We start from the raw sequence: 21,558 nt of genomic DNA on the forward strand, positions 1-21,558 counted from the left end.
TGTCGAGGACTTCAGTCTTCTTCGAAATTGAACTTGTTATGGACTTCATTCTTCTTGGATTAACTATCAACACTCATGGAAGCAGCAGTCAAGAAATCAAATGACATATTGCATTAGGCAAATGTGCTGCACAAGACCTTTTTAAAATGCTGAAGAGCAAAGATGTCATCTTAAAGACTAAGGTGCACCTGACCCAAGCCACAGTATTTTCAATAACCTAATATGCATGTGATAGCTGGAGAGTGAATAAGGAAGACCATAGAGGAATTGATAGTTTTTAGTAATGGTGTTGGAGGAGAATATTGAAAGTGCCATGGGCTGTCAAAAGAACCAACAGATCCATATTGAAGAAGGGTAGCCAGAGTGCTCCTTAGAGGCCAAGATGGCCAAACTTCGTCTCTCATGCTTCGGATATAATGTTAGGAGGGACCAGTTGTTTAGTAGGCTGGAGGGTCAGAGAAAAAGAGGAAGACCCCCAACAAGATGGATTGGCAAAGTGGCAGCATCAATGGGCTCCAGTGTGGCAACGATAGTGAAGTCGGCCCAGGATCAGTGTTTCCTTCTGCTGTGCATAAGGTCACTATGAGTGGGTACCGAATAGATGGCACCTAACAACAACATGCTGGGGGCGGGGCCTGTGATGGGAAGGTGGGGCCTGGTGCTAGGAGGGCAGGGCCTGTGATGGGAGGGCCTGGCCTGATGCTAGTTGGTCAGGAGGCGTGGCCTAAAGCCGGGTAGTCAGGGTCTGTTTCTCACCTTCACAAGACACCCCATCAGCTCTGAGCCTGAATCCAGATCTGCATGAGCACAGGAAGCTACCCACGGTGTTGTGGCAGGAATGGTGACAAACTCGCCTTTCCAGCGGCCGACGACACTCGTTTATATCTGCAGAAGAGCCTTATTTCGGATACCACTATGCTACCAGTAGGGATGCTGGCCCCTCCTTCCTCCCATCCGTTGGCCCAGAGGCTGGGGAAGTTCCCAGATCTTTTTGTGGGACCATTCCTGGTCCAGGGTGGAGGTGGCTGGAGTGCACCCTACATACAGTAGGCATTTAATGGATGCACCAGAGGTTCTGAGCCTGGCCCTCCCTGCCCAGCACTACATAGTAATGATTAAGCGTTGACGATGAACCCTGCTGATAGTCTTCTCCCCACGGTCCCAGCTGTCTAGCTTTTAGAAAAGAGTCTCAAACACCACAAGTTTGGCTTCAAACAAAATACCTAACATGCTAGGAAATGGATGCGTGGAGATGATCCCTTGGGTGTACCTCAGAGAGATGGCGAGCAGTCAGGAAAGCCCAAGATAGGGAACAGCAGATTCTAAGCAACTAGTTCAACCCCCAGCAGGGTCCAGAGGACAGGAGGTCCCGCTTGGTTAGCATTCCCTATCCCCGGTCTCACCAAGCTCAGCGTCCTGAGTGGCAGCCTCATTGAAGAGCCTTACCTACACACGAGTGCTGGTTGCCATGGAGATGGAAGCCCGGTCTACAGGAACACCTGTAGCTGCCCAAGCTGTTTTTACACCTCTGCTGGCAGGGGGTTCCCAGACATTCGTCAGTGTCTGGAAGGGAAAGAGACAAGGCTGGGGCCCACTTCCAAGAGTTTTAGGGAACATATGGTCCCCTCTTTTGCTTTCATCACCATCTCCCACTGAAGGGGCGTGGGGAGAAATAGCTACATGTAACCCCTTTCCCCCTCACTGTCCATATTCAATCTGTTGTTGGGGTGCCGTCAAATCGACTCCAATACATAGCAATCCAATGGAACAGAGTAGAACTGTCCCAGAGACTTTTTGAGGCTGTAATCTTTCTGAAAGCAAATTGCCAGGTCTTTTCTCCTACAGAGCACCCAACCTTTGGTTAGCAGTCGAGTGCTTAATCATTGTGATATCGACTCCTACGTGACCCTGGACCAACCCACTTCTCTCCATGCTGGGTCACCTCTGTCTGGTCTCCAGGCCTCTACTCAGATTCCTTCCAGGCCATTCTCCACAAGGCCTCTGGCACACTCCCATCCCAGAGCTCTCAGATCAGGCTAATCCCTGCTCAAACTCACGCCCTGCAGCAAGGCACCAACAGCTACCTATTGTTGTTGTTATGTGCCGTGGAGTCCGTAATAGCGACCCTGCACATGGTTTCCAAGGCTGTTAATCTTTATGGGAGCAGAACGCCTCATCTTTCTCCCACGGAGCAGCTGGTAGTTTCAAACTGCTGACGTTGAGGTTCGCAGCCCGATTCATAACCACTACGCTACCAGAGATCCTTCCTAACTCATGTTAAACCACAGCTCTGTTGTTGTTGTTGTTGTTAAGTGCCGTCGGACCCATAGCGACCCTGTATAGGATTTCCAGGGAGCAGCTGGTGAACTTGAACAATTAACCTTGCAGTTCAAATGACTTTGCAGTCTGATGCATTAGCCCACAGAGCCACACCAGGAGAGTGAACTTTAAATGTGTCCCCAGGCTGTCCTCCCCTCCTCCTTCCCTGTTCCTTGCCTTGGTTTTGGTTTAAATTCTTGTCTTTTCCAAAGGCCCTAGGATTTTAGAGGTCTTCCCCTTTGCCCATAGTCTCCTATCTACCTCTCCTTTGTCTAGAAAACTCTTACCTCAAAACTAAGTTTTTTTTAACTTTTTATTGTGAATTGAGTGAAGGTTTATAGACTAGAGCATCAGTTTTATATTCAAAAAATTCATCTACTTCATCTCATCTCAACTGCAATCCCTCAAAGTGACATCACTTATACGACTTCCTTCCTGTGGTTCTTACAACCATTCCTTCTTTCCCCACCCTTTTGAATTTTGTCCTTAGGCAAATGCTGCCCTTTTGATCTGAAATGGTTGACCTTTCTATGGGGTGTTATTCCCTCAATGCCTGTCAATTGCTTGGCTGAAAATTGAGCCTCAGGGGTGAGTTCAGTCCCAGACCTGAAGGACAGCCAAGGGCCATAGTTTCACAGTCCCAACAGGCTCTATCTGACCAGGAAGACTTTTTTTTTTAAGTTTTTATTGTGAATTGAGTGATCGTTTACTTGGGAGAACATCAGCTTTACACTCATCCTATCATATTTCATTTCACTGCAATGATTACAATCCCCTATGCATCCACATTCAACAGCATTTGCTTCCAAAGCCTGCTTTTTTAAAAATGATTTTGGAAACTCCGTTTCTTCAGCACTTCCTCTGTAAAAAGTTTCCCCATGTTGTTACTTAAAATTGTGCAAAACTATTAAAAAGCAAAACAAAACTACATGGTTATAAATAAGAGAAAAGTTAGCTGACTATAGAATATCTATACTGTAGCAATTTTAAAAGAACAAGACATCTAATATTTTCATATGGAGAAATTTTCAAAACATATTGGTGAAAGTGAGGGGCGGAGAGGGGGGAGAGAAGAAAAACAGAGGAAGTCTTGGGATTAAATCCCAGCTTTAGCATGATCCCCGATAAGATCATTTCTTTAAGCCTCAGTGTTCCTATCAGGAAAATGAAGATATATAAACAGTGTCAATATCACAGGGTTAAAAAACATATACCAAGTATCAACACGGTGCCTAGAACCTAAGGATTCCGTGAGTATTCGCCTGTTAATGTCATACTATTATTGTATCGTATTGTTCTCTTTAAGTGTATCTGTGTTTATGTACAAGTGAAGTATGGAGAGGCAGGAAGGGTGCTGATCGAAAGCCAGGCTTAGTCTCCAGGAAGAGGGAGAAACTAGAGCTATCACCACAACTTACATTATTATTTTTAATAATTTATGAAAAGTACAAACAGAATATAATATAAACACCCTTCTAGCCTGGAACTGGACGTACCCTCAGGGATCACCGTGCAGCCCAAACACAGATGGGCCAAGAATGTGAACAATAACAGCTAGGAGAAATGTGCTCCTTCCTCAGAGCAAGCAACCACACCTGACCACAAGGGGAGCATTTGCCCAAAAGCAAAGTTCAGAGAAAAGGAAGGACGAATGGAACCGGGAGCTCAGGAAGGAAGCAATGCTGTTATATTGATGGGGTTGCATCCAATGTTACAAAACGTGTATACATTTTTTAATGGAAAGCAAATTTGCTCTGTAAATGTCCACCTAAATAAACCCTGATATAATAATAATAATACAGTATCAAGTGTGGCGCTGTGGGCTAATGTGTCAGACTTGAAAAGTCATTGGAACTCCAAGGTCGGTGGTTCAAGCTCACCAGCTGCTCCTTGAAAACCCTAGACAGGGTTGCTATGAGTCGGAATTGACTCGACGGCACTTAACAACAACAACGACAACCTTGTTTAAGTGAGAATCGCCGCAGATGTAACTTGTGTGGAAAAGGACATCATGTTTGGTAAAGTAGAGAGAGGGGTCAGTAAAAAAGAGGAAGACCCCCATGGATTGACACAGTGCACAGTGGCTAAGAGTGAACTCAACATAGCAGTGGTGTGGGGCTGGGGCAGGACCAGGCCGAGTTGGACATAGGTCAGTAGGAGTCTGCATCTGACAACCACCACAAAGATGAGGAACGACTTGTAAAGCCTTCCCTCTTGTCCCTGAGTTCCTTCATCACTTAGCCCTCATCTCAGCTTTACTGTTCTTCCTTTCCCCATCAGAGTGGGGCAGGCTCGTGGGGCAGGGCGTTTCCTCCTCCTTGTGTATCTCTAGAGCCTGGCAGACACACAAGGCAGGTGGCAGGAATGACTCCATCACAGCAGGCCCCTCCACAGCCCTTTAGGGTGTACTCACAACCCCTGCTGTAGCGCTGTGGTTAATGCGCCACACTGCAAAGCCATTTGAACTGCAAGGTTGGCGGTTCAAGCCCACCAGCCGCTCCTCGGAAACCCTATACAGGATCATTATGGATCGGAACAGACTTGACGGCACTTCGCAACAACAACAACACAACCCCAATTCCTCCCAACCTCCCTTCTCCCTGCTTCCTCCCCTTAATGTGCCCCATTGCCTCTCTTTAACTCCACCTCCCACCTTGTAAATGCAGCAGCAAGTTCTTGGGATTCAAACCCAAGCTCCACCACTTACTAACAGAATGACCTTGGGCAAGCCTCGACTCTTCATCTGTAAAATGGAAGTGAACCCATAACAACAACAGACTGAGAGCATTCATTGTCTGCACCCTGGAGTGGAGGTGAAGGCATTGTTGTCATGGTCACTTGCGGGCCCCCAGAGCAGCTCTCCTGCATCATGCCCACTCACCTTGACAGCTGTGGCGGTCAGCAGACAGCTGCATTCCAGGCCCACACTCACACACAAACCCGCCTTCCGTGTTCACACAGTGGCCTTCGCAAGAGGAGCTCAAGCATTCATCAATGTCTGTGGAGAGAGAGAAGATAGCCTCACCTCGCACAGCCATCTCTGAATGGGATGCAAGAAGCAACAGACCCACACAGAGCCGCTCACCCACACCCCAGGAAGACAGACCAGGACTGCCACCCAGCTACCAGGGGACCCCCAGGAAGATAAGGCCAGAGCTGGAACCTCTCCTGTGACCCCATGCAGACTGATGACACAGAGCTGTTTCCAATGTCCTGCTCACAGGGCAAACCCACAAGGCCCCTGAAAGGGAACAGCAGAAGGGAGGTAGGAAGGCTGACTGATTCATTAACAGGGCCAGTCCCTGAAATGTCTACTGAGCACCTACTGTGCACACCAGGATGGCAGAGGGGCCGCTGAGAACACAAATGTGACAAGACAGCCCAAAGTCAACTCTCCAGATGTTTAGTCTGACATCAGCAGAGGCAGACACACACCCACATGAGGCAGTGCTGTGGGGTAGGGGTGAGACATCCAGGGTGCCTAGAGGGAGGGACTGGGCTAAGAGGACCAGCAGCCATTGGGATGGAAGAGTCATATCAGTGGACAAAGGGCTGGAAGAAGCAACACCTGGACTCCTTGGGGTATACAGGAGGGGTGGTCAGTATGGCTGAAGTTCAGATGCCCTGTCAGGGCAGCGGGTGACAGAAGTGCAGAGATGGGTGAAGGCCTGGCCGTGGGCCACACCAAATGGCACAAGCACTTAATAGGTTCTAAGCTGTCAGCCAAAAGGTTGGAGGTTCGAGTCTACCCAACTGTGCCTTGGAAGAAAAGCCTGGTAATCTACTTCTTAAAAAGCTATTGCAATCCCTACAGAGCACACATGGGACGCCATGAGTCAGAAGAGTCCCACTAGCAAATGGTTTGTGGGGCACCTTGAATGTCAGAGTGAGGTGACCTGAAGTCCTCTGAACCTTGATCCGGCCCATTGCGTATGAAGGACTGGTAGACAGACTACCCCAAGTTCTACTTCATGGTGTTCTTCCTTCACTTAAGAGCAAGGCAGATTCTGAGGACCTACAAGAACAGCTGCCCACACTCCAGCCTGGCCAAAGGCCACCACAGCATTCCACATTCCTTACCCCTTTTTGCCACTGTTGTTGTTGTAAGTGCCATCAAGTTGGCTCTGACTCTTAGTGACCCTGTAGACGGTTTCTGAAGTAGCTGGTGGGTTTGCATTTTGTGGTTAGCAGTCCCTTGCTTACCCTACAGCACCACACTATACCTTGTTTGTTATTTGCGGTATACTGGCTCCTCCCACTGCCCCAAAACCATGCCCCCAAACCCTAGGACACCTTCTGAAAACAGCCCTCTTTCAGTTCTGCCAGCTCCTTCTCTGGTTCTTCCTTGGTACTGGTTGGCTCTTTAACAAGAAATGCGTGCGTGCAAAGTACTCGCAGTAAAAGACATTCAAATCCATTGCTGTCCGGTCAATTCCCCACTTAATGGTGACCCCATGAAAGAAATTCAGCAGGGGCTCAGTTACTTCACCCTCTTTGAACAGGGATGTATAACAAGTCTTAAGGTCGAAGACCCAATACTTCTCCTTCTTGGAAATAACCAGAGATGTCAGTAAGAGACCTCTGCATTCCAGCATATTTACAGCAGTCTACATGACAGAAAACAGAAAACTAAGGATGTAAATGACACATCCTGATATGGCACTGTAGGATCAGCACTGGACTGTGAACCACAAGGTTGGCGGTTCAAATCCACCAGCTGCTCCTCAGAAACCCTATATAGGGTCATTATGAGTTGGAACCGACTCCATGGTATGCCACCACTACCATCACTACTATGGGTCGGAACTGACTCGATGGCACTTAAGAACAGCAACATAGAGCAGCTAACAAGCTTGATGGTAAGTTTTTTGTTTTGTTTTTTAAATCACAAGCAAATAATACTTTTACAAAAGAACTATTGAGTTTTTGCTTCCCCTTCTCACCCTCATTTTTCAAATGCTGTGCTCCCAGAACCTTCCCTGATGAACCTACCCCAATCCAAGCAGTGTGCCCCCTCTGTGGGCACTTCCTGGCTCATGGTCCCCATTAAACTGGACAGTAACTGTCCAGTGGTCCTTCTCCCTTCCCCATATTAGGAAGCCCACAACAAGAGAAACCAACTGGTCACCCTTCTAACTGCAGCCTCTAGCTTAGCTTCGGGCCCATAATACCGGTTACTGTCCAGTCTACCCTGACTGTCACCCCATGTGCATTAGAACCGAACTGGGCTCCACAGGGTTTTCAATGGCTGAGTGTGGGGAAGTAGATCACCAAGTTTTGCTTCTAAGGCACCCCGAGTTGACTAGAACCTCTAAACCCAGCCTAGCACATTAGCATTTGCACCACCCAGGGTGCTCAGTAAATAGTGTGAAGTGACCAAAGTGACAGTCATTATTTCTTTTATTTCCACATTTCCTGCTACCCTCAGACTTAACAGTGCATCTTGACTGACTGTTCCCTTGGCATCTCTCTGAAAGTCATCCTGACAGGACTGGGAAGAGGGGCCAGGGCTCTCATCTCTTCCCCATGGCTCTGAGGAAGAGGATGCTCATCCTGCACCCAGACCACTCACCTGTACACCTGATGCCAACAGCTGTCTCTGTCATTGAGAAGCCCACAGGGCACACTCGTGCCACCTCCTGACAGCCGCCATGGTTACAGGTAAGGTCACAGCCGTATTCCCCACAGGGTCCATAGGCTTCTAAAACAGGTACCACACCCATGAGGAGATGCCAGAATGCTGCCCCTCCACTCCACCTCACCTGGGCTTCTCCTGGATTCTGTTAAGCCAACAGGTCTGAGTTTAATTCCAGCTCTACCACTTACTAAGCTGTGTGATCCTGGGCAGGTCCCTAATGGGTGCTTCCGTTTCCTCATCTATACAATGATAGTTTCTACCTAACAGGATCATTGGAAGATGATATGATCAGACACATCTCAAGGGCCTTGTGCCTGGTACAAATCTTAATCGATGCTGAAAACTGTTATACCCATGAGCTCTGGTCCTTCCTGTTACCTGGGCAGGTGGCCCCTTGTTCTCCATCCTGGCAGGAGCAGACATTGGGAGCGATGCAGATGCCATTCCCACAGCCAAAGGAGCAGAGCGCTGAGAGGAGAGAGATTCAGGGGAGGATGCCTCAGGCCAGCCAGGCAATGTGCCCTGCTGGAGGAAGAGGCTGGGGGCAGAGGAATAGGCACTTACGCAAGGTACAATGCCCACTGCCCATGGAGGGCGCCCATCCAGGGCAGCACCCACTGCCGAAGCCTGAGAGACAGACATGGGGACCCAGTCGGCGTCTGCAAGAGAGGAGAGCACACTTTCCACCTCTTGTACTCAGGTAGGAATTGGTCCCCTCCAACCAGTCAGAGTCCTGGTGTGGCGCTGTGAGTTAATGCGCCAGACTGCAAAGCCATTTGAACTGCAAGGTCGGCAGTTCAAGTTCACCAGCTGCTCTTCAGAAACCCTATACAGGGTCGCTATGGGTCGGAACCGACTCAACGGCACTTAACAACAACAACCAGTTGGAGACTCACTCAACAACCAGTTCTTGAGACCTCTGGAAGAGCAATAGGGGATAATGTCCAAAGAAATAAGACCCATGTTATCTCTCCTGGGAGGCAGGACAAGTACAAAGTGTATTTTTGAGTGGCCTCATGTGAGATTGTGGAGCAAAGAGAAGCCGGGAGAAGTTCCTCAGAGCCTCGGAGCCCCAGTGCCATTCTGCTGCCCTGGGGCCTTTGCAGATACAATACTCTCTCGGGAAGGCTTGTCCTCAGACACCCACCAGCTCACACCTCCACCTACCCAGGTCTCCAACGTCACCTTATTAGAGGGACCTTTCTCACCACTCTTACCCTGCTTTCTTCCTCTTCTTAACACATTAAATTGTTTATTTATTGGCCTGCCCATTCTCTGTCTCTCCTACCACCCAACTCACTTACTCGCTCCAGTACCCCAAATGTCCTTGGGACATAGGAGGAAGGAAGGCATCCTCTGGAGTACTGGCATAGCTGACATCTCTGAGATGGCAGGGAGTGGGGGCATTGTCACCAAACTGCCCAAAGCTTGAGGGTAAAGTGTCTGCTCAACCAGGACACAGGCCCATGGCTGGGGGGTGAGAGGGGACAAAATGTCTAGAAACAAGCCACTGTCCCCACCTTTAAGGGATACAGGGCAAGTGACAACATAGTGTAACAGATGCCACACTACAGACAATGGAGCCCCCAAGTGGCTTGTAGGCTGAGTGGGGGCAGCAGGCGAGAGGGGCAAGGGGAGGTAGAGAATGAGAGGAAGAGAATCTGCAAAGACCCAGAGGGAGAGGCCAACTGTGTCAGTGATTCCAGTGACGGGCTGGGCAGAACATAATGATTACTGGTTTAAATTGTGAATCCTAGGCCAAGAGAATAGGGCCTAGAAAACCTACCTCAGCTGGGATTCGCCTGTGTTCAGAGGTTGATGGGAAATTCCACCAGGCACTAGAGACATGGATGGACAAGGGAGACTTGCCTCTGCTCTTGGGATACTGGTTTGTTGGGGAAGGAAGATACTGAGAGAGTTCATTTCAAATGTAATAATGACTTTAGAAAGGGAGGCTCAGGTCACCATGGCAGAACAAAGATGTTGTGGGAAACTATCCCGAGATGAAGGCAAGGGGCACTTTTTTCCTCTCTGAAGCCATCCTGGACCCCCGGGGGTTGTCATACCCAACCCCCTTGGGTCAGCAGCCTGGGACAGGTGATGTCACCCAAAGCAGACAGATGGAAGCTCAGGGAGGCACACCCGCTAGTGAGCAGGACTTGAGAGCCCTGCAGAGCGCCCAAATACCTCCCGGGCTCTGACCAAGACAGGTGGCTGAAAGACTCCAAGACGCCAACGAGCCACGACCGGGATCCAAGCAGAACTGGCAGGAGCCGCAGGACACACGTGCGAGCTGCGAGCCCGGTGGGCCGCCCCCGCTTCGCACCCCGGGAGGAGTGTGGCTGAGGGCCAAGCCGCCGTTGACAGTGTGTTCCCTCGCTTGGAGGATCACGCACACCCTCGGATGCCTGGTCTCCCGCCCCCGCGAGGGGACACGTGGGGCGGGCAGCGTGGGGCACCCCAGCTCCGCCCAAGCCCGCACAGGCGGAAGTCAAGTAAGCCAGGGGCAGGGACTGCACAGGGAAGCCCCCAGCCCCAGAGCGACCCGCAGGAACTCCAACCAGTCCGGGGACTCAGTGGCAAGTCCAGGGCTCCCTGCGGCAGGGATCTGCGCTCCAGGAAGGGAGCCTGCCTCTCCATCTCCGTCCCCCCTGTGTGGAACCAGGATCACAGAACGGGCACCCGCCTCGGGGCGCAAGTTGCTGTCTTTGTCCAGCCCCTGGGGGCTGCGCCCTCCGCGCTCTTGCGGCAACCAGGCAGGGGCGCGGCGCTTACCTCTCCGCGACAAAGTGCCCAGGCGTCTTCCTCCCGGGGTAGCCCCTGCCGGTGGCCCCTGGCAGCAGGAGCGCGGCGCAGGCGGCCCGGATCAGCAGTCCGGCCCACATGACCGGCGGCGGCGGGTCCCTAGCTCGGTTGGGCGCGGGTGCCGCTCGAGGGAGGCAGCTGCCGGTCTCGCCCCTCCTCCCAGCGTCGCGGGGAGCGAACCAGCGGGCCCAGAGCTGGCACGCGAAGCTGAGGAGGAGGGCCGGGGGTGGGGGGGCACGCCCTTCGGAGCAAGACACACAAAAGGCTGTGCCGCTCACCCTCCCGTTCTCCCGCCAGTGGCCTCTCGGGGAGTTGAGGAGACCGAGGTGGGGGCAAAGATCAGGGACCCCTGGGGGCGGGGTTTCGCCCTCGGCCCACACCCCCTGCCCGAGTTTAGGAGTTCAGCTTTCCGCTAAGTGCTGTGGGCGTCAGACAGAAGAGGCCCTGGAAGGAGAGACTTCGGTCTGGGGCACATGGCTGGCGCCATAGGCTGCGCATTCTGGGTAGCCCATCTTGTCGGAGCCTGAGATGCCTCTGTTGTCACGATTAAGGTAGGAAGTCTGGAATACAAACCCAGGGCGCCGGGCCTTGGAACCCTGGGCAGTTCTAGCCCCCGACCCACTCTCACCCCCTGAAGCGCGGGGTGGAGGATCCACGCGTTCCCTGACCAGGGGACACTAGCAGGTCTTGAATTCACAGGTTCCAGATGGTCGTCGGCTACTGCGAGGGGGACAGGCAGGGGCTAGTATGCAGCGGTCAGAAGCAGAAGGGAAGTGTCTTTACTTCTGCAACTGCTCCAGGCCACAGAGCCACTGGAAGTCAGCCGAGAGGCTCCAACAGTGACGTGAACAGGTGGTCATTATCATCCGTTGGGAGAAAGCCAAAAAGATGACTGAATTTTACCTTCTGTGCAGGAACCCTAGCCACCCCAGCCCCATTGGTCAAGTTTTTAAAACACTTCTCTGGATAAGGAACTCCCTGTCAAAAGGCATCCCAATTCAATTTTGAAGTTACATTTATTAGAAAGTGGCTTTTCATTTTAGCTTTAAAAAGAGGTTCTTGTGATTGGTTGCCTTTGGTTGCCCCCTCTGCTGGTTCCCTGCTCCCCCCCACTCCTTGCTGGTCAGCGGTGGCTACACATGGACGTATGTGCCAACAATGACCTGGACTCCATCCTTCCAGACACCATACCTTTATGAATAGTCTATTACTGCATTTGTTAAAGGGGGAAGGAGCAACCCCAAGATATTGTTAAGGAACAACAGTTTGCAGCCAAGGGAAAGCTGCGGTTTGAGGTTCTCATATTTGTATGGTGCTGCGTTTGTTTTTTATAAAGCAAAATTTTGGAGTTTAATTGAAATCACATCAGGGACACATTAAACAAAATACTTTTTCTGATCATCAAACTAGTACCCCCAAAACACTGAAGACCCAGCTTATTCCTAAGAAAGCTCCTGTTGTTTTTTTGTTTTAATGTTTTATTGTGAATTATGTGATAGTTTACATGGGAGAACATTAGTTTTACATTCATCCTATCGTCTATCTTTTCATTGCCATGGTTACAGTCCCCTCCATGCATCATCAACCAATCAAAGGGTATACCCTGCAAGCCTGTTCACCCCCTCCCCCATTGCTTTTTGAACACAAGCTGTTAAGGTGGTCTTCCACCAGAATCTGTGTGCTTGCGCTTTTGCAGATGTTGAGCCTGTGAGCTCAACTTAGGCCTGTGAGCAGCTCACCTTGGTAGTTTTTACCCTTCTAATCCCATCAAATTTTCAGCAAACAGGTGGCCAGCAAGTTGTCTTAAGGTGAGTGAAATGTTTGACCATATTTGGGTCTGGTCTGAGTCCAGAGGGTCCTCAGAGCCCTAGGCCATCTTTCCTCCTTACCTTGACCGTGCAATGACTGAACTTTCTCCGCCTCTGTCCATACCTTGTTCCTCATCAGAGCTTGCTTCAAACGCGTCAGTATCCACCCTGAATGGGCCCCCAAATCTACTGCACCATTGCCCTACGTTTCTACATAAGAACACCACTCAATGTCAGAGAGGTGCTCATCTTTCTTGGCCCCCAGAGATATCCACAAATCCCCAAGACATTTACACAGGGCAAAATTGCCTTGTTATATATGTCGTCATTCCTGATACCATCTTCCCCAAACTCCAGCCCACCTCAGCTACCTGGTTCTCAACTTTACCACTTGTCTGTGCTCCACCCCTGAAAGCCCGTCCCCTGCAGGCCACTCTCCACCACTAGCTGAGCGACTGAGATGCAATGTCTGGTTTGTTCTAATCCACGACCGCTCTCTTCTGTTCATTAACGAGTGCCCTGGGTATATCCCCTCCCCACTTCTAGGTAACAAAGGGACCCTCCACAAAGGATGGAGAAGCCAAGTTGTTGTTGGCTGCAGAACATGTGTCTCTGGCTTGTAACCCTTTCCAAATGGTCATGGGATGAGTCAGTGTTTCGATTCTTTCCCCAAAGGTCTGTTCGTGCAGAGGCCTGGAGTGAGGTGAACTTGTTTGTCAGCGCTGACATGGACAGGAGCCATTCTAGCTGGCGGGAGTGGAGCAGAGCCCCAAAGACCACCTTTCACCCCCGCAGAGGTGATTAATGGTTTTTAAGAGGGGATGTGAGCGCCTGGCTGCAGAGTGTGTTTCCAGAGGGTAGTTGGAAATCCAGTCCTTTGTGACAATGCCAAAGACTAGAGGACGAGGAAGACTAGCACCCAGTTGCAAGGACTCCACCGTGTTAAATTTGGACGGAAGCCATCGATAAATAACCACCCCCTATTCAGGGCAGAGGGGGATGGCCCAGTGGCTGTAAGCCAGGCCACTGGAGCACCAGGCCAATACTGCCACCAATCTGTCTTCCTGATCCTGGCACCTCCCATCCAAGATCACAATCTGGAGACTGTATCTTGCCTGCCTCATTAAAGCTGGTCTCTGGCAGGGGGCAGGCCTTTTCAAATTCAAACCATAACTTTCAAGAATTCAAACCACAGTGCTGAGTTTCAAGTGCTAATGGTGGTTTCGCAGATGCTGATTCTCTTAAGATCCCCCAACTGCCATAAATCCCAGGAGAGTGAGAAGAGACACACAATGTCACACAAGGCAGGCCTCCAAGAAAGGTTGCAGACTCCAGACGACCCCCCACAGCAGAGATGCATCCTGGCACTTCATTTAAGCTAGAATTCTCATAACCACAGTCTGAACTTGAAACCACAATTTTCCTTGACCCTATCAGAGGCTGGTCTGAAAAGAGCCAGCCAATGTGCCTAGGATCGGCCCTGTTCCACCTCAGGGGCAGAGCAGCCTTTATTCCCAATGGACGGCTGGTAGAGACGTGGCCCCACACACTCGGACCCAGAGCTGAAAGATGTGCTTTAGTTGGACGTAAGAGTAAGCCCCAAACGTGCCCTACTCCAGGATTTCCAAACCAAAGGCACCAAAGGTTCCCTTGAGGAAATAAATTGATAAGTAAAGGGCACGTGGCCACAGGAAACTGGGAGTTGACTACAGCCAAGGAGCAAAGCCCAGGGGGACAGTTGGCTGGCCTTTGCAAACATATCTGGCTGTAAAATAATGTCAGAAAAGGCAGCCCAGGCAACCCCAGGCCAACAGTAGAGGCAACTGAGAATCCAATGATGACCTTAGAGTTAAGGACAACCAAAGACACCCACTGAATTTCCAAACCCTGACACCCGGCTTTCTCCAGACTCCATTTTGCTGCTTGTACCAAGTCCTTCCGCAGCAAGGGCAGATGACTGCAGCAGCTAGCAGACAGGAGGTTAGAACCAGACTCAGGGATGGGGACGGGGATGCCAGAGAGCAGGGGCAAGAAAAGCACAAACAAATGGCTTTTTCTTCTTAGATTCTACTTTATTTGATAAAACTCAGAAACTAATAACCAATTCACGTCCCCCACCTCTGGATCTCTGAGGGCAGTGCCCCTGAGACGAAAGGACTGGGACTTGGGGGTCATCCACCATCTCCAGGTTTAACGCTCAGGTGAGCCACCCCCAGCCCAGTGGTCAGGCCTTCAGATCGCGAAGCTCTCAGAGGAAAAGGAGGCTCTCACTTTAAAGACAACAAACCCTCCCAGCCCTCTTCCCCTACCCACAACCTCCCCACAGTCCTGACCTAAGTGAAAACACAGTAGAGGACAACGCATGAGTGAGAAACCAACACACAGATTCCTTTTCAGCCAAAGAGCTGCACATCCCTCCCAGAAAGAAGAGCACTGGCCAACACCCTCCAGGCTTGGTGGTCCAAGGTGACGGCTGAATCACGTGAGACAGGGGAAAATCCAGAAGACTTCACCCTCAGCCCAGTCCCAGGTCTCTAGTGAGCTGGTTTTAGTTCTAAGAAATTCACTTCCACACAGGTGCACGGTGGCTTTGAGGCAGCTGGCTTGGGGAAAAGTCTCCCATGGCCAAGACAATGGTGGAGGAGGGGAAGGAGACGATGGGAGGGGTCCCTGCCCTTTGCTAATGAATCCGAGTTAGCTCTTCCACCACCTTGATCAGGTCATCGGCAGTGGCCTCCCGCTTCATGCCGCTGCCATCGTCATACTGCAGTGAGGGAGGGGGAGGGCTGTCAGGGCCGAGAGGGCACGCCCACCCCCTCACCCAGGAGCTGCACACAACTATCGGGACCTCATCAGGGACCCCACAGTTCTCCGGGGGCTAACAGGCCACCAAGGTCTACTGAAGACAAAGCTGCTTCTTAGGATCACTTTGAAGACAGTTCCCCGGAAGCCCTCTCTAGTAAGCACTGTGGAAACTGCTCTCCCCTATAAGATTCTGACCCTGTACCCCGCCTTGGGTCTGCCAGCACCCAGATATGCCCAAATGTGTTTCGCTGATCGAGTCCAGGGGTGACCACAGGGATAGTACCTGGAACAGTATCTGGTCCCTCCTGGGTCTCGGAGTCCTGATCCCCTTTCCTTTCCCCGGCCCCCACCCTCCCATGGGGGAAAGAAAATGCCCAGAAAGGGCTTTTGCCAGACTCAAGGTGGAGGTGCCTCCAGGGTTCTACCCCAGAGGGACTTGTTCTATGGGCCCCAGGGCTGGATGTGGCAGCGCTCACCTGTAGGTTTGCCACAACCTCCTGCATCTTGGGTCGGCTGATGTCCAGGAAGCTTTCAATCAGGTCTCCATCGATGAAGCCTGTGGCAGGTTCTGTCTTGCGTTCAGTATGAAAGGATCTCCAGGTGGGCATGTGAGTGAAGGAATATGGGATTGTCTAGAAATCTCTCCCGCTCACTTAGCCCCACGTCTGTGCAGGACCAAACTCTACTCTAAAGTGATTGCTGGGATTTCACACAGGACATGACCATTTTCCAACTACATGTCGCACTACCCTTTGGACATATTTCGAATGGAAACAAATGTAAAATGATGCCCAAATCCAATGGGTCTCAACAGGGAACATCTAACAAAAGTGCTGTTTAAAACAGACACCATGACACGTGCCTGGTCATGCATGGGGCAGCTGATGTCTGTGCCTGCTAAGAACTACATGGCTGAGGCTAACCTCAGTGCTTCGTGAATAACCTGGAGCTCAGGGAGAAAAGTGGCGACTGGACGGTGAAACCTCAAGTCCTCAGGCCGTCTCCCTCCTCCCTGGCTACTCCAGGCCACACGGAGCCCTCCCAGCCTCCTGCACACGGAGGGCTCTCAGGAGCTCTGTTAACAACAGTGCGTAACTTCTAGATGCCCAGGTAGGGTTCTGGGGTCTGGAGTTTTGGGTTTCCTCAACACTGCTGCCCCCAACGAGCTCCTTAAAAGGATGTGCTGCTATGTAGTAACATGCGACACTGGTAGGGCCAGAGGCAGACACGTACCACACAGGGATATTTCCAAGATGAGACCAGCTGAAGCTGGCCATGGGGACAGGGGGCTCATTACACTATGCTCTCTCTACCATTAAATGTTTATAACGGGGGGGGGGGGGGGGGAGTGTGGCGGCGGGGAGAGCCTGTTTCCCTGCTGAACTGAGTCAAGATGTTTCGGAAACAGACAGCTTAGAGCAATGCAGCTCTGGGCACCTGCGATGAGGGAAGCCTATGGAAGGATATAAGGAGTGCTCAATCTTGCCCACACTTTTGATGACTTTATTGAGTCGATTCTGCATGTCCAACAGGAGGTTGTACCAGCTCTCTGAGAGTGAGGTCACCAGCCCTGAAGAAGCAAAGGAGGCAGTTTGCTGCAGAGACCTCGAGTCCCCAGAAGGGACCTCTACCAAGGGCAGCCCAGGAGGGACAAGCTTACTGCGGCCTCCTCTAGTAAATGCTGGCTTCATCCAATGGCTCTCCCTAGTCCCTCAGCATGAGGCTCTCAGGGAGGGGAGGCTTGGGTGGGCACAAAGCCCTGCAAGGGTTGGCCTTACCTATCATGCCGTTGACTGTGCCAAAGAGCACGGAGCCCTGGGTTGGGGTAGACGTCTCGCCCAGATTCTGCATCACAAGAGAGCCATGGCAGAAGACATTAACAAATTCACCCAGGTGAAAGAGACCGACCTCCTGAAGGTGTTGCCGCTCCTCGTCCGTGGTTGCAGCGCTGAAAGGCAGTGTGGGAAACTCACTGCCCAGCCCTCCACGAGTCTCTCCCAGCCCACGACCACCCAGTCAACTCCAACTCTCTCGACGCTTAAGGGCTCTGAGAATATGAATCCTCACGGAAGCAAAAAGCCTCATCTTACTTCTGCAGAGTGGCTTGTGGGTTTGAACTGCCGACCTTTTACTCAGCAGCCTGATGCTTAAACCACACCACACCACCAGTCTCTCACAGTAGGCGTGGTAAAGGCCCCTGTGCGGCAGACGTCATATGCTGCGCTGCTCAGCCAAACCCACACACTCCAGAGCAGGGAGCCAGTCCAAAGAGGCCGACTTTGTGGCCACTGATTCTCTCACTAAAAGGGGTCCTGAACCAGATAAAGAACCCAACCCCCTCGTCTACCCAGGAGATCCAGCCCCATTCCTCCCTGCCACTCTGACTAAGCCAGTTACCCACCTATCCTTCTGACACACAAACAAGTTAAAGGCATTTTCTGCACCCAGGAAATTGTCATCATCCAAGATTTCCACAGCACTCATCCAGTTGGGATTAAAGTCTCGAGCAATCTTAAAATAAACAAGTTGAGACAAGAAAATATCACCAGCTCTGGCACGCAACGGATTCCCTCAGCATGGGATCCAGTTCGAGGACATGCTTTTTCTTAGCTAGAAGCCACGGGCCCACCCTGCAGAAGACACCGCCCTGTGTTTAACCGCCAACCTAGAGAGGCGCCCCTCTAATCTCTGGCCAACACAGCCCACGTGGCTGCAATAATCCAGAGACAGATTCTACTCAGAGTTCAAGCTGGCATTCTCTAAGAGGACTCAAAACAGGAGAATGCAGGCTCTAGGGAGACCATTTTTGTCCCCGAAGGGCTCCGCCGGCCTCCCCCACCTCTGAGGCTTCCTCCCAGCCCCCATACCTCTTCAAAGTTGCCCTCCATGGGCTTGTAGGCGAGCAGCAGCACTGAGCGCATCAGGTCGCCCACCAGGATGAAGTCGCCCTTGGTCTTCAGGTAGAGGGCCATGATGTTGTTGTAGTGATTACACTCCGTGCGAAGCTCCTTCTCCGTCGTCCACTCATAAAGCCGTACCTGGAAGGACACCACACTTCTCTCAGCTCAAGGGGCCCCATCCTCTCAGAAGTGTGAAAAAGTGCATTTATTCTGGCAGCATACATTTACAGGAGACCTGGTGTGGTGCTGGGGGCTAACGGCTCAAGCTCACCAGCTGCTCTTCAGAAACCCTACACAAGATTGCTATGAGTTGGAATCGACTCAGTGATACGTAACAATAACACACATTTATGCATTCTGAAATTACAGCTAGCACATCAGACTAGTGATGTAGAGTGTTTCTTTACATATGACATACCTGGTGTGCTGTTGTGCAATAGAACAGGACTGTGCACCACAAGGTCGGCAGTTCAAACCCACCAGCTGCTCCTCGGAAACTCTATACAGTATCAGTGACTCCGAACTGACTCCCGGCACTTAACACATACACACACACACACACACACACATATATATACACACATATACATAAAGAGGCAGGTCGTTAATGATCTACTAGTCCTGTTTACTATTTTTGTTAGCTGCCATGGAGTCGAGTCAGATACCAAGCTTCAGTAGGACTGAACTTTGGAAAACAGAAATATCTCTGGAAAGAGAAGATCAACCTCCAATTTCCTGATCACCTGGCAACAAACCACCAATTATCAGCCCTTTTCAAAAGGCACGCCCTCCAGGAGCCTTTGGATAGGAACCAAGAAGCCAGAAGAAACACTGTCAAATAATTACAGGAATCCAAAGAACTGGATTCAAAGGCCACCAATCCCACTCCCCATCCTACAAAAATACAAAAGAAAGCAAAAACTCTCTTGTGTTCTGGCCACCTCAGCGCTCCATCAGTTTACAAGCACACCTCCAAAAGCATGAAGATGTGTGGTACGCAGCAGAAAGATGAAGAGAGGGCCAGCACAGCAAAGTCTCCAGGAAGGCAGTCCCAACACTCTCTCCAGGCCCCTTTGGTGGCCAAGCAGACAGCCGCTCTGAGGCGAGTACACTCAGCGCGGATTTCTCCCGGTGCACCCACAGAACCCATGCTCCTCAGCTATGCACTCCAGAGCACCCCACCTTCAGGGGAGCCCAGTCCTGCTAGCCCCACACCTTCACCAGCACTCTCCACCCTCAGTCTCCCTATCACCTTGGACCAGGGACATGGCCAAGAACAAGATCACGACTCCAAGAGCTAAAGACGCCCATGCTCATCTCAGTCAGCTCTAAGTCAGCTTTGCTGGCCCCAATGGCCAACTGGCATGTCGCTTAGTCCAAGGTAAAAGATGCTGTACATGTAACCTACATACCAGAGTCTGGGATCTCAGAAGGAAAAAGGTAAAATATCTCATGAGTAATTTTTAAATTATTATTTTATGGATTATCCATGACATGACATTTTGGATATGCTGGGTGACATAAGTTATGAAAATGAATCTGATCTTCTCTTTATTCTTATTAATGTGGCTAACCACAAACCCTCAAATAACACACATGGTTACATGGTGTACATATCTCCTAATATGTCACTTCCCACCCCTTCCAAGTACTGCATCCATTCCCTGTACCCTCAGGAATATGGGACCACAAGCAACCTCTTCTGTGCCTGTTTCCGCCATCTTCTTTCTCTAACTGAAGGGGGGGGGCGGGGGCTCTTTCATGGGGATCCTATGGCTCTCTCACAACATCTGTATTCTTTCTCATCATCCCTCACCCACTGGGACTGGAGGACAGAGTGTCGTCCATGCACTGACTTGCATTTGCAGCCTTCTGTCTGTCCTTCCCTCCTGAACACTTAGCACAGAAACTCATGCCACCAGACTTTGTTGTTGTTAGGCACGACTGAGCAGGTATGTATGTGTGACTTTATGTACAACAGAATGAAATACTGCCCGGTCCCGCAACAACCTCACAATCATTGCTATGCTTAAGCCCATTGATGCTGCCACTGTGCCAATCCATCTCACTGGGAGACTTCCTCTTCTTAACTGACCCTTCACTTTACCAAGCATGAGGTCCTCGTCCAGGGACTGGTCCCTCCTGATAGTATATCTGAAGTATGAGAAACAAAGTCTGGCCACCCTGGCTTCCAAGGAGCATTCTAGCTATACTAATTCCAATGAATTGATGCCTTTGAGTTGTGGTGTTGGAGGAGAATACTGAAAGTGCCATGGACTGCCAAAAGAACCAATAGATCTGTTTGGGAAGAAGTATAACCAGAGTGCTCCTTGGAGGCCAGGATGGCTAGGCTTCGTCTCTCATACTTTGGACACATTGTCTGGAGAGAACAGTAGCTGGAGAAGGATGTCATGCTGGGTAAGGTGGAGGGTCAGAGAAAAAGAGGAAGACCCCTAACGAGATGGATCAGCCAGGTGACATCATTGATGGCGTCAAGTGTGGCGGCGGTAGTGAGGTTGGCCCAGGATCAGACATTGTTTCGTTCTGCTGTGCATGGGGTCACTATGAGTCGGTTCCGACTCGATGGCACCTGACGACAACAACAAGAAGCTCTTCCAAAATAGATTTGTTTGTTCTTTTGGTGATCCACGGTACTTTTCATATTCTCTTCCAATGCCATAACTCAAAACGCACAAATTCTGCATAAAGGTCTTCTTCATTTCTTATCCAGCTTTCACATGCATATCAGGTTACTGAAAATAGCCTGGCTTGGGTCAGGTGCACCTTAGCCCTCAAAGTGACGTCTTTGCTCTTGAACATTTTAAATAGGTCTTGTGCAGCCGATTAGCCTACTGCTATACTATGTTGTTTCCTTTCTTGACTTCTGCTTCCATTAGTGTTGACGGTTGATCCAAGCAAACTGAAGTCTTTGACAACTTCAATCTTTTCTCCATTTATTTATCTTGTTATTTATTGGTCCAGAGGTGAGGATTTTTGCTTTCTTTACATTGAGGTGCAACCCATACTGAAGACTGTGGTCTTTGATCTTCACCAGTAAGTATTTTAAGTCTTGGCTTTCAGCAAGCAAAGTTGTATCACCTGTATATAGCAGGTTATTAACGAGTCTTCCTCCAATCCTGATGCCACCTTCTTCTTCATATAATCCAGCTTCTCATATTATTTGCTCAGCATACAGGTTGAATAAGTATGGTGAAAGAATACAAGCCTGGCACACACCTTTCCTAATTTTAAACCATTCAGTGTTCTTTGTTCTGTTTGAACA

The 21,558-nt window shown here is 50.5% G+C and overlaps 2 protein-coding genes across 2 annotated transcripts in view; both read right to left on the minus strand.

The window, feature by feature from the left end:
* Window positions 1-10,842, minus strand: part of VWCE (von Willebrand factor C and EGF domains) — a 40,974-nt gene extending 30,132 nt beyond the window's left edge. The window contains 7 exon segments of the mRNA XM_006874993.1: window positions 757-885; window positions 1,447-1,563; window positions 5,201-5,317; window positions 7,892-8,020; window positions 8,336-8,425; window positions 8,522-8,616; window positions 10,733-10,842. Coding sequence (XP_006875055.1) covers window positions 757-885; window positions 1,447-1,563; window positions 5,201-5,317; window positions 7,892-8,020; window positions 8,336-8,425; window positions 8,522-8,616; window positions 10,733-10,842 — 787 coding nt within the window.
* Window positions 10,843-15,250: 4,408 nt separating this feature from the next.
* DDB1 (damage-specific DNA binding protein 1, 127kDa) overlaps window positions 15,251-21,558 on the minus strand; it is a 35,755-nt gene continuing 29,447 nt past the window's right edge. The window contains exons 22-27 of the mRNA XM_006874994.1: window positions 18,243-18,413; window positions 17,777-17,886; window positions 17,154-17,323; window positions 16,843-16,945; window positions 15,852-15,975; window positions 15,251-15,334 (exon numbers count right to left, since the gene is read on the minus strand). Coding sequence (XP_006875056.1) covers window positions 15,251-15,334; window positions 15,852-15,975; window positions 16,843-16,945; window positions 17,154-17,323; window positions 17,777-17,886; window positions 18,243-18,413 — 762 coding nt within the window. The remainder of the gene's footprint in view (window positions 15,335-15,851; window positions 15,976-16,842; window positions 16,946-17,153; window positions 17,324-17,776; window positions 17,887-18,242; window positions 18,414-21,558) is intronic.

The sequence above is a fragment of the Chrysochloris asiatica genome, unplaced genomic scaffold, assembly GCF_000296735.1.
Source record: "Chrysochloris asiatica unplaced genomic scaffold, ChrAsi1.0 scaffold00310, whole genome shotgun sequence".
Classification (NCBI taxonomy): Eukaryota; Metazoa; Chordata; class Mammalia; order Afrosoricida; family Chrysochloridae; genus Chrysochloris; species Chrysochloris asiatica.